General features: G+C 43.3%; 2 protein-coding genes across 2 annotated transcripts; both read right to left on the reverse strand.

Annotated features, from left to right (window-relative positions):
• Positions 1-4,320: 4,320 nt before the first annotated feature.
• On the reverse strand, positions 4,321-6,153 carry LOC143855470 (uncharacterized). The gene is made up of 2 exons (XM_077365586.1): positions 5,786-6,153; positions 4,321-4,342 (listed from the first exon to the last, which is right to left on the reverse strand). The coding sequence occupies exons 1-2, from the start codon at positions 6,151-6,153 to the stop codon at positions 4,321-4,323; spliced, it is 390 nt and encodes a 129-aa protein (XP_077221701.1).
• A 2,063-nt stretch (positions 6,154-8,216) lies between these two features.
• LOC143855471 (uncharacterized) lies at positions 8,217-11,402 on the reverse strand. The gene is made up of 3 exons (XM_077365587.1): positions 10,069-11,402; positions 8,350-10,003; positions 8,217-8,225 (listed from the first exon to the last, which is right to left on the reverse strand). Exons 1-3 carry the CDS (start codon positions 11,400-11,402, stop codon positions 8,217-8,219), a joined length of 2,997 nt encoding a protein of 998 aa, XP_077221702.1.

The following is an 11,402-nucleotide window of genomic DNA, read 5'->3' on the forward strand; positions in this document are numbered from 1 at the left end:
ACTTCTCATATTACAATAAGTTTGATTTAGCAAAACTCACAACTGGGAAACCCATCGACGTTTCCGAATTCAAGGAAGAGAAAAATCTGAAGAAGTATAAGCTGTACCACACTCCGGAGAAAAGAGCCTCCAGGGCAGCCGAGGATGTGGGAGAGAGCTCAGCCAATATTCATGGTGAGCCCCTCTCCTCGTTAAAGGAGCTACTTCTTCTAGATTTTTTGTGGGACCCTCACTCTTATTTCTGAATTTCTTTCCTTGATTTTTCTGTCACAGATATGTCATGCTAAAGGAAAGGAGGCTATGGGGGAGTCGTCGAAGAGTTCCTCTGAGAGGGTGCGGATTCCTTCAGAGTTCATGGCGGTGGCACAGAATAAGGTGAACGTGCCTCTGGATTCCGTATCCTCAGGCACCCCCGGTCGTACCGTCGGGGCCAAGGACAAGGCAACACCTCCCACTATCAAGGAGATGGAGCCCCCGGCGAAGAAGGATACTCCCTCGCGTACTTTGCAAGGAAAAACTCCTCGGCCCACCAAGACTCAGTCGGTTCTCTTATCCGATCCTCCAAGCCAGATAGAAGGGTCTAGTATGACCAAGTTAATCTTGGACCGGATAGAGTTATCCGAACGACATTTTAAGATGCGTGGGGAGGTGTTTAGGCCGGAGTGGAAGATAGGCGAGGAGGACAGGGGTCTCAAGAACCTGCAGGTTGGTGTGGAGATGGGCCTAATGACCACCCTTCCCGGTGACGAGGCTGAGCTGGAGGGTATTCCCGGCGGGCAGTGGCTGCTCATTACCTTCACTCTTCTCATTGCGTAGGTATTCTTTAGCCTAACATTTCCTTTCGCTTATGACCAACCGTTGATTATTTTCGGGGCATCCTTTCACATGCTCAAAGTTATGTGATGAAGATACTGGGGTACATGCTTGAAGATGAATCCGAAATGGACACTTTCAGGGAGAGATGTGATGAACGCGTCCGTAAGCTGGAAGAGGACATAGGGAAGGCCCAGGCGAAGAGCTTGTCATTCGCGGACATCGTGAAGGACCTCAAGGATAAGCTCAAGTTTGCCGACCTCAAGAGGGATCAGGCGGAGAACAACTTGTTAGTCGTTCGAACTACCCATGCGAAGAGCTGGCCAAGGTACGGGAAGAATGGCAGGGCTCCAACGAATTCTATATGGCTGTAGCAGAATTCAGTGTCCCTGTCGAGATTGATGCCTTTGTCGAGTGCCGGCGGCGCGTGCGAGAAGTCGACCCATCCTTCCCTCTAGACAAGTTGATGCATGACTCTGAGGTACCTGCTGTGGACCCCGATTTGATGACCGGAAATGGAAAAGCACTGCCGGAGAAAATGAAAAAAACCTGGAATTTTGTACGGAGATCGGAATCTTGTCTGAGAAGATGAGATTTGGGGAAGAAATCCTAAATCTCTCTCCCTCTCTCTGCTTTAATTTCGTTCAGATCCATATGAGATCTATGAAATCCCTAAAAAAAAAACAACTTCTCTCTCAGAGATTTGCCGAAGAAAATCGCCTGCCAAAGAGGAAATCAATGAGGGAGAGTTTAGGGGTTTGAACACAGCCGAAGCTCCGTCGGTTTTGCCGGAGAAAAGGATCGGAGGTGAAGAGCTGACGGATCGGAATAGCGATCGGAGGGTTTGGGTTTGGACGAGATCCGGCTTCTCTCTCCTCAGAGCTTATCTCTCTAAAAAATTAAGAAAAGCTAAGATTTTTCTTAAAAATGAGCTTAAGTGAGTATTTATAGGAAAAAATATGAAGTTGATATTGGCACCAAAATTGATGGGCGCACAAATGCGCGACTCCTCTGGGATAATGCACCCCCTATACTTGATAACGGCACTAACTCAACTTGTCTTTTTCGAATTTTCTTGGCGGCTTTTTCTGAAATTTTGCCGAGACAATTCTGAGATCCTAAGGCTTCTAAAAATGTATTCATGGATATTTGGGGTCTTTGGATAACTTGAATTTTCCCTAAAATACAAGGTTTTTAGGGTAAAAATGAAAACCTAGTGGGGTCTTCCCTTCATTTGCATTACACACACTATTTCAGCCTGATTGCTGGGCAAACGAGTCCCGATCTCGATGAAATTTTGCAGGGGGTTAAAAGAGACCCTAATCCAGCCTAGGGCGAAGCTTGGGACCCTAATGCTGAGATTCGGATGGATTTGGCACGAGCCGGGAAGGTTTAGGGTTTAGTCAAAATGGGGTGTCTACAGATGCCCCTCTTTGACAGAGCGTGCTTGTCGCGCGAATGTCAAAGCTGAACAGACGTCACATTTTGACTAGCCCCAAAATTGATTTAGAGAATGGGATGGAGAAAATGACTTGGTGAAAGTTGGATTATAAGAGGATTGGTTTGTTAGGAATGTTGGTTTTCTGCTCAGAGGCGGATGGTTTTATGCTCAGAGGCAAATGGTTTACGCACGGAGGTTGAAAGGTTTTAGCTTAGATGCTAGGGAATTTTAGCTCGGAGGCCTGAGTTTTTGCACAGAGGCTTGTTTCTATGTTCAAAATCATGGTTTTATGCTCAGAGGCGAGGATTTATGCTTGGAAGCAAGGTTTTATGCTCGGAGGCAAAGAATTTATGCTCGGAGGCAAGGTTTCATGCTCGGAGGCAAGGAATTTATGCTCGGAGGCAAGGATTCTATGCTCAGAGGCAAGAAATTTATGCTCGGAGGCAAGGATTTTATGCTCAGGGTTTTATGCTCGGAGGCACGGATTTGTGCTCGGAGGCAGGGTTTATGCTCGGAGGCAAGGTTTTATGCTCAGAGGCAAGAATTTATGCTCAGAGGCAGGGTTTATGCTCGGAGGCAAAGTTTTATGCTCGGAGGCAGAGAATTTATGCTCGGAGGCAAAGATTTGTGCATAAAAGCTTGATTTTTAGCTCGGAGGCTAAATGGTTTATGCACAGATGCAGATGATTTAATTTGAATGCTTGGTTTATTTACATTTTTTTTTTTTTGATAGAAACTCCACTGGGGATTATGAGATAGATTTTCAATAAGATGATAAGAAAGACTCTCAGAGGAATTTGACTAAAACTCTACTGAATCTCTTCTTATCTTTATTTAATGAAAGTATTTATCTCAATTATCAGAGTTCACTTGATATCTTTTATAACCTGAACAGGTTATAAAAGATGCCCCTAGTACGAATTTACTTCCATGACAAATTCATAGGAGAACAAACATAGGGAACATTGTAGAAAAGGTTTTCATTTCCTGAATTTTTGAATTTACAAATCTTTTCAAATACAAAAGACTGAATCTGATAATTTTCTTCTATTTCTATCCGCTGCCAATACTTCGAATGGTCTGAGTACTATCCTTCTGAACTCTGCTCTGCTCTGTATCACTTTCGAGAATCTACAACCTCATCATTTTTCTATCACTCCAACCTTGGAGAGACATTGACCACACAGGACTCCCCACACAAGACCTTAGAGTTTAACCTTGACTTTGACGAGGACTGAACTGTGGCTAACAACAAAGGAGGACTTCGACCATGACTTGGATTCTAAGAGAAACTGAATCTGCTTTTCAGCCTGATAAGTATTTTAAAATGGTATAGTCTACCACTTCTTAGAATCTTTCAAAAACCGTATTTAAAGGTGTTTCATTCATCTTTTCAGGTTTTCCGTCATGGTTATTATCCCTTTGGTTTGCTTAGTCTTAACTCCTTAGCTTATAGAGTGTCAGAAGAATCTCTACTGGCGCTTACTCAGACTTCAGAGTAATGCCTCAGAAGAAATAAAAGTCTTGCTGGCATTCAGAGATTTTGTCCTTTTGAAGTCACTGCCATGACCAAATCGCCTTTTCAGGTTTTTGATTTGGCGGACTGCATGCCTTATATTTTGCCTGGACTGTCTGCCCTTGCAGATTTTCCATCCAGCAGGCTCTGCACCTTGATTTTTGCCTAAGCCGCCCTTTCGGGTTTTCAACTTAGCAGGTGAATGACCCTAATTTTTGCCTAGACCCGCCCTTTCGGGTTTTCAGTCTAGCGGGTCTAAGACTCCATCATTTTTTCTTTTCTTTCTGTTTCTCTACAAACCTGGACCTAAAATACACCAAAAGGACTTTTAGGTAGGCTTGGGTTCAAACAGGTTACATATTGGTGATTTTTCATGTATTTGACCGAATCTGGCCCTCCAGACTGCCTACGTATCCCCAAAGAAATGGGAATCAGGTCTGCGTAGTTCGCCCATTTTTGGGGTTTCAAGGATTGTTTGTTTTGTTCTTTCTTTCATGTTTTTAAGGATTTGAAAGATTTGGAGGTTATGAAAGATTTGACCGAACCTGAATTAATCAGGTGGCCTACGTATCCTGTAAAAAGGAATCAGGTCAGAACGTAGTTCAAGCTTACTATCTTTTATGACGCAAGTCATAAAAGATGCCCCTGGTTTGTGTTTGTCAAGAAAAAAGGATTTTTTTTTTTATAGGCCCAAAGGGTTTGCAAACGGTATTTTGACTTTTGGGTTGTTAGCTTTTGACTCTGATCGATCAAGGATGGCCTCTTGGTGTATTTAAGCATAGTACTTCTTTAGTTGGTCCAGGTTTGTAGGTTCTGTTAATTTTTCACCATTTTCATTGAGGAGTCTTACGGCTTTTCCAGGCAGGACCTTATCAACAATATAAGGACCAGACCAGTTTGGTCTGAATTTTCCTCTGGGATCGAACACCGGTGCTCGATAAGATTTCAAGACGAGATCTCCTGATTTCAGGTCTCGAACCTTGACTTTCTTATTGAATGCCCTTTCGATTCTTCTCTGATAACCTTGGATGTGGTATAAGGCTCTGAGCCTCTTTTCATCAATCATCTGCAATTCATCATGTCTGACTTTGGCCCACTCAGACTCTGGCAGATTCGCTTCCATCATAACTCTTAAAGACGGGATTCTCACTTCAACAGGGAGGACAGCTTCCATTCCATACACCAGAGAGTACGGAGTTACACCTGTAGAGGATCTGATCGACGTCCTGTAAGCCCACAAAGCATACGGGAGTTTATTCGACCAATCCTTATAAGTTTCTGTCATTTTGCTAATAATAACCTTGATGTTCTTATTAGCTGCCTCTACAGCACCATTTGTCTGCGGTCTGTAAGGAGATGACTTATGATGCTTGATTTTAAATTCTTCGCACAGGTGCACTACCTCTTTCTTGAAGTGAGATCCATTGTCAGAAATCAACTCATGAGGTACTCCATATATGCAAATGATGTTTGCACGGATGAACTTCGCAACTGTATTGGAAGTTATGGAAGCATATGAAGCAGCTTCTATCCACTTCGTGAAATAGTCAATGGCCACCAAGATGTACTCGTGCCCACTTGACGACTTAGGATAGACTTTGCCAATGATATCAATCCCCCATACTGAAAATGGCCATGGCGAGGTCATAGAATGCAGCTCTGACGGAGGCACATGAATAAGATTCGCATAGATTTGGCATTTATGACATTTCTTCACAAATGCGAAACAATCTGTTTCCATTGAGGGCCAATAGAAACCGAGTCTAAGGATCTTCCTTGATAGCATTTTACCATTCATGTGAGGACCACAAACACCTTCATGTGTTTGTTCTATGAGCTCTGCAGCCTGATCTTCATCAACACATAGAAGCTGAATCCCATCAAAGGATCTTCTGTACAATTCTTCACCACAAATGATGAAGTTAGCGGCGAATCTCTGAAGAGTTTTTCTTTCTTTGCTGGAAGCTTCAGGGGGATGCCCCTTGCCTGAAATGAGATTTCGGATATCAGTATACCACGGTTTTCCATCTGGACATCGCGCTGATATCTCAATGGCATTTACATGCGCTGGAGCCCATTGCGACCTCACAGCTAAAGGCTGGACCTCCATTGTCTCAGAAATATCCAACATCGAGGCTAAAGTAGCCAAGGCGTCTGCAAAATGATTCTTGGTTCTCGACAGATGGGTAAATGTGATGCTCTTGAATTTCTTGGCCAGAGATTCGAGATAGAAATTATACGGGATCAATTTTGATTCTCTTGTCTTCCAATTACCATTGGTTTGACAAATTATCAGAATTGAATCTCCAAATACACCAATCTCTTGGACTTTCAAAATTAAAGCTGCCTCAAGTCCTGCGATACAAGCTTCGTACTCTGCCATGTTATTTGTACATTCGAATTGTAACTTGATGGATATCGGGATGTATTCTTTCCTGGGAGATACAAGCACTGCTCCTACTCCTTGTCCTCGATTGTTTACAGCTCCATCAAAGTACATTGTCCATCTGGTATTTGGAATCTCTTCTTCAAGTTCCATGATCTCTTCATCAGGAAACTCAACTTTCAGAAAAGCATTCTCCTCAACAGGAGCATCAGCTAGCTGCTCAGCAATAACCCGTCCTTTGACAGATTTCTGAGTGACGTATGTGATGTCAAACTCAGATAACAATAGCAACCACCTTGCAGTTCTTCCTGTAAGGGCGGGTTTCTCGAATAAGTACTTCAACGGATCCATCCGTGAAAGCAAAAATACCTTATTCGATAAGAGATAATGTCTAAGTCTTTGAGTCGCCCAGACTAATGCTAGACAAGTCTTTTCCAAGATAGTGTACTTTATCTCGTACTCTAGCATTTTCTTACTGATGTAGTAGATAGGCTTCTCCTTCTTAGATCCTACATCTTGCTGAGCAAGCATACAACCCATTGCTGTATCTGTGATGGACAAATACATCAACAATGGTTGACCAGGAATGACTGGGGATAAGACAGGAGGCAAAGACAAACACTGCTTGACCTTTTCAAATGCTTCCTGACATTCTTCATTCCATTTCTTGGAGGAATTCTTTTTCAATAATTTGAAGATGGGTTCACATGTCATAGTTAAATGAGATATGAATCTCCTCAAGTATTGCACCTTGCCAAGGAATCCACGAATTTGCTTTTCTGTCTTTGGTGGTTGCATTTCTTGGATAGCCTTGATTTTCTGAGGGTCCACTTCGATTCCTCTTTCACTGACCATGAATCCAAGCAACTTCCCTGACGTGACCCCAAATACACATTTATTTGAGTTCAAGCGAAGTTGAAACTTTCGGATTCGCTCAAAGAACTTTCTCAAAGCGACTGTATGCTCTGGCCGAGTCCTGCCTTTGACAATCATGTCATCGACATAGACCTCGACCTCCTTATGAATCATGTCATGAAGAAGAGTAGTCGCAGCCCTCTGATAGGTAGCTCCAGCGTTTTTGAGACCAAACGGCATTACTCGGTAACAATATGTACCCCATTGAGTAATAAATGCCGTCTTCATCATATCCTCAGGCGCCATCTTGATCTGATTGTAGCCTGAAAATCCATCCATGAAAGATAACAGAGCATGTCCAGCAGTGTTGTCTACCAGGATATCGATGTTCGGAAGAGGAAAGTCATCTTTTGGGCTCGCCTTATTCAGATCTCTGAAATCAACGCACATCCTGACTTTTCCATCTTTCTTGGGCACAGGAACTATATTTGCAAGCCATTCGGGATATTCCACTACTTCAATGAATTTTACCTCGAGTAGTTTCTTCACCTCATCATGAACCTTTAACTCCCATTCTGTCTTGAGTTTTCGGAGTTTTTGCTTCTTCGGTTTGATGCCAGGGATTAGAGGTAATCTGTGTTGGACAATGTCTTCGCTCAATCCCGGCATGTCATCGTAAGACCAAGCAAAGACCTCCTTAAACTCTTTTAGCAAGGTGATTAATTCTTTGCGCTCCTCAGGAGATAAAGTTTTGCCAATCCGAATCTCCCGAATTAAAGTTTCATCACCTATATTTACAGTTTCAATTTCTTCTTCGAGTGGTTTTGCTCGGCGAATCTCCTCTTGTCGAATCATGTATTTGATTTCAAAAGGAGTTTCGTCGGCTTCCTCGTTTGAGGGGGAGTCTTGATTATTATTATTATTAGTTATTTGATCAGGCTTTGAAGCAGAATCAGAAACAGAATTAGAAATAAAGACAGGATCGTACACAAATGAGTCTTTTATTTCTTTTGCAGAATTGATGGTTACATCGAATGATTCACCCACAGCGGGCGTTACAGACTCTGAATTCAAATGAAATGACATGTTGACATCAGTATCAACGTAGACAGGACTATGTACAAATGAAGAATCAGTGAAAACATCTTCTGACCGAGACTCGACAGGAACCGACTCTTCACCACCTCCGAGAACTACTCCGACCTCTATGGTACCTGCATCAAAAGAAAAGTTAGAAATGACAGACTCTGGGTTGAACTCAGAAACTGACACATTTTTTGAAATGACTGACTCTTTTGAAAGGACTGGACTATACTGGAGGACTACTTGGGGTATAACCTGTGCGGTCCAATTGTCTAAGGGTCCAGTAGCTGGAGTAATGCAGTTTTTGGGGCTCACGAAAGGCACATCTCCTCCAATCATAGCGATGATTGGGGCCTCAACCTGATATAGGGAGTCTAGGAGATGCGGCTCAATATTTTCCACCCAATCTGTAGCTGGTTTTTCTGCTATCGCTGCCAAGGTAAACTGCTCACTGTAGAAGTCTTCTGATAACTCATCTGTGAAGAAGATCTCTAACCCTGGAAGCCTCTTCCCAGTCTTATCGCACCAGGTCTCAGGAAAACCATAGAACGGACAGTCTGCCCCTTCTCTTCTGAATCGGCCGTTCATAATCATGCTGTACGGTCCTGTCAGAAATTCTATCCCCCGACGACGGCATTCAGCCCTCTTCAACATATACTTTCTCATTTCTTGAACCTCTTTTCGGGTTGGCTGATATCCTAACCCGAATAAGCCATCTACTGCTTTCAACTCTGGCCACTCAGTTGGGCCCTGCAGATTTCTTCCCAGACCAGTTCCCGGGACATAACCATACTTTCGCATTATCTTCACCACTTGAGTGTTCGTGCTTGATAGAAACATTTTCTCTTCATTCATTGCTTCCCCAAAGGAAATAGTAGAGATTTCTAATGAAAAACCGGTTAAACTAACATCTCTTGATTTTTCAGTGCTCAGTTCAGATGTTATTTGTCCAACTTCCGGCTCAGGGTCTCCTCGCACTGTTATCACTCGATTGTTTCGGACGAATTTCAATTTTTGGTGAAGTGTGGAAGGAACGACTCCAACTTTATGAAGCCACGGCCGGCCAAGAAGGAGAAAGAAAGATGTTTTGATGTCAAGAACCTGAAACTCTATCTCGAAAGTTTCACCTCCTATTTCGACTTCTGTGGCGAGTGTCCCGATGACATCTCTTCTGGTTCCGTCATATGCCAATATCCCCTGTTCCGACGGGATAAAATCGGCTGGCTCGAATCCCAGGGTAGTGGCGGTGCTTAAAGGACATACATTTAAAGCTGACCCATTATCCACTAATACCTCGGGGACCCTCTTCTTGTTGCACAGTATGGTGATACGGAGAGGTCTTGTGTGATCTCTTCCTTCTTGAGGCAGATCCTCATCAGTAAATGACAATGTTCTAGAAACCCTGGCCATTGCCACGAGATTGACCAACTCATCGGGGGTAATTTCAACTGATACTTGAGAGGCATTTAATTCTCGAAGCACAACCTGTCTGTGTTTCGGTGATGCCATTAGTAAACCCCAGATGGACACGTTAGCTTGTGTCTTCTTCAGTTGTTTCAACAAATTTTCTTCCTCTTCTTCTACAGTCTGTCTTTGCCTCTGATTTTCTGATGCTCGGGCTATTTCGGCAGGATTCTCAGCTCTGAGTTCAACTGGCTTAAAGACCCGACCACCACGTGTGACATGACGGAGCTCGTCACACTGATCCTCTAGAAGCAACAAGTCTTCTTCCTCTAGTCTCAAAACATAGGGGACTTTTTCTTTCTTCTCTTCTTCCTCCTCACTCTTGAGGACATAAGAACAAGAACACTCAGAGGATCCTGTTAATCCTTCATCTAGAGGGGATAGTATATAAGGTTTCTTGTTTTCGATCGCTTCATCTTCATCATCCCATCTCAGAACATACGGTCTATCAGAAATAACGCACAAATACGGGAGTGATCTAAGAGGATTTCTTCAGTGAAAATGGCATACACGTTCGGGGGAGGCATTGCATGTGTAGGTAATGGGTTTCGAGTGACGTTTGGTGCTTCAACGGCAAGATCCTTTGCTTCTATCATGTCTTGGATCTTGTGTCTTAAAGCCATGCATTTGTCAGTCAAATGCCCTGAATTCTGATGATAATCGCAGTATTGGTCCTTCCTCCAATACTTGGGCAAAGGGTTGGGAAGCTCTCTAGGTTCCAACAGAGTAATCTTTTTATCTCTCAGCAACTTCTTCAAAGCCACTGATAAGGAGTAAGGGAGGGGGTCAAACTGACGAAAAACCTTCTTTTCAATAGGCCTCCTGACCTCAGTCACCGTTCTGGATGGTGGTTGATCATAACCCGGTGGTCTGGCATAACTGGAAGGCCTGGTATAGTTAACATTGTGCACCTCCTTCGGTGCCACAATAGGTCTTTTTCCTTCTCTCACATCAGACGAAGATCTTGATCTTAGTCCCTTGGACAAAGCATCTTCGATTTGAGTTCCTGTTTTTATCAGATGGTTGAAGTCCAGAAAATACTGAATAGCCATGTGATGATAGTATTGCGGGGATAGGTTCTTGACAACAATCTTAATTTGATCGGCATCTGATAATCGATGTGTCATCTGCGCCGCTTTACGCCTCCATCGGCGAATGAAAGAAGTGAAGGTTTCATTGTGCCCTTGTTTCAGCGCCTTCAGATCTCTTTTTGTCACATCTATTCCCTCCTCCATGGAGAATTGCTCAACAAATCTATTGGCAATATCCTCCAGAGTTCTGATCTCTTCGGTTTTCAAGCTCAAAAACCATTTCTTTGCTGTTCCTGTAAGAGATCTAGGGAAAAGAAGTGCAATCTGCTCCGGAGTAAGCCCATGCTGCTGTAAGAGAGGAATAAGGGCTTTCAGATGACTCTTGGGACATCCTGTCCCATCATATTTATCATGATCCGGCATCTTGAAATTAGGAGGTAGCACAACTCCCGGTATTATCATATACTCGGCCATATTTAATTTTTTCGGACCTTGCATTTTCATGTTCTCCATCTCTTGGGCCATCTTATCCAACCTATCGACTATCCCCTTGCCTTTATCCAGATGGGGGAGACAGTTCTCTTCTTCATACTGCTCGTCATCAGAATTGTCAAAGACTGGCAACACAGGAGGCTGAGCCATCGTAGGAGGTGGGCGAGGCATGATTGGGGTTTGCTGAGGTGCAGGATTTTTGGAAGTAGATTCTCTGTCATTCTTTAATCGGGCTATTTCTTCATTAATGGTACTCAATTGTAACATTATCGCTTTCATCATCTCATTGGTGTCCATACTATTTTGCCCATTCTCTGCCAT

Source organism: Tasmannia lanceolata, unplaced genomic scaffold (genome assembly GCF_043159265.1).
Source record: "Tasmannia lanceolata isolate RefF3 unplaced genomic scaffold, GAP_Taslan_0.1 ptg000021l, whole genome shotgun sequence".
Taxonomy (NCBI): Eukaryota; Viridiplantae; Streptophyta; class Magnoliopsida; order Canellales; family Winteraceae; genus Tasmannia; species Tasmannia lanceolata.

What these genes read in the sequence shown, in the direction of transcription:
- LOC143855470 (XM_077365586.1), bottom strand. Translation starts at nt 6,153, where the DNA reads ATGGCAGAGTACGAAGCTTGTATCGCAGGACTTGAGGCAGCTTTAATT. An exon ending in TGTCCAGATGGAAAACCGTG is followed by an intron (nt 4,343 to 5,785) that starts GTATACTGATAT and finishes TCCTTTTTACAG; the next exon opens with GATACGTAGGCCACCTGATT.
- LOC143855471 (XM_077365587.1), bottom strand. Translation starts at nt 11,402, where the DNA reads ATGGCAGAGAATGGGCAAAATAGTATGGACACCAATGAGATGATGAAA. An exon ending in GCAATGCCTCCCCCGAACGT is followed by an intron (nt 10,004 to 10,068) that starts GTATGCCATTTT and finishes TATTTCTGATAG; the next exon opens with ACCGTATGTTCTGAGATGGG.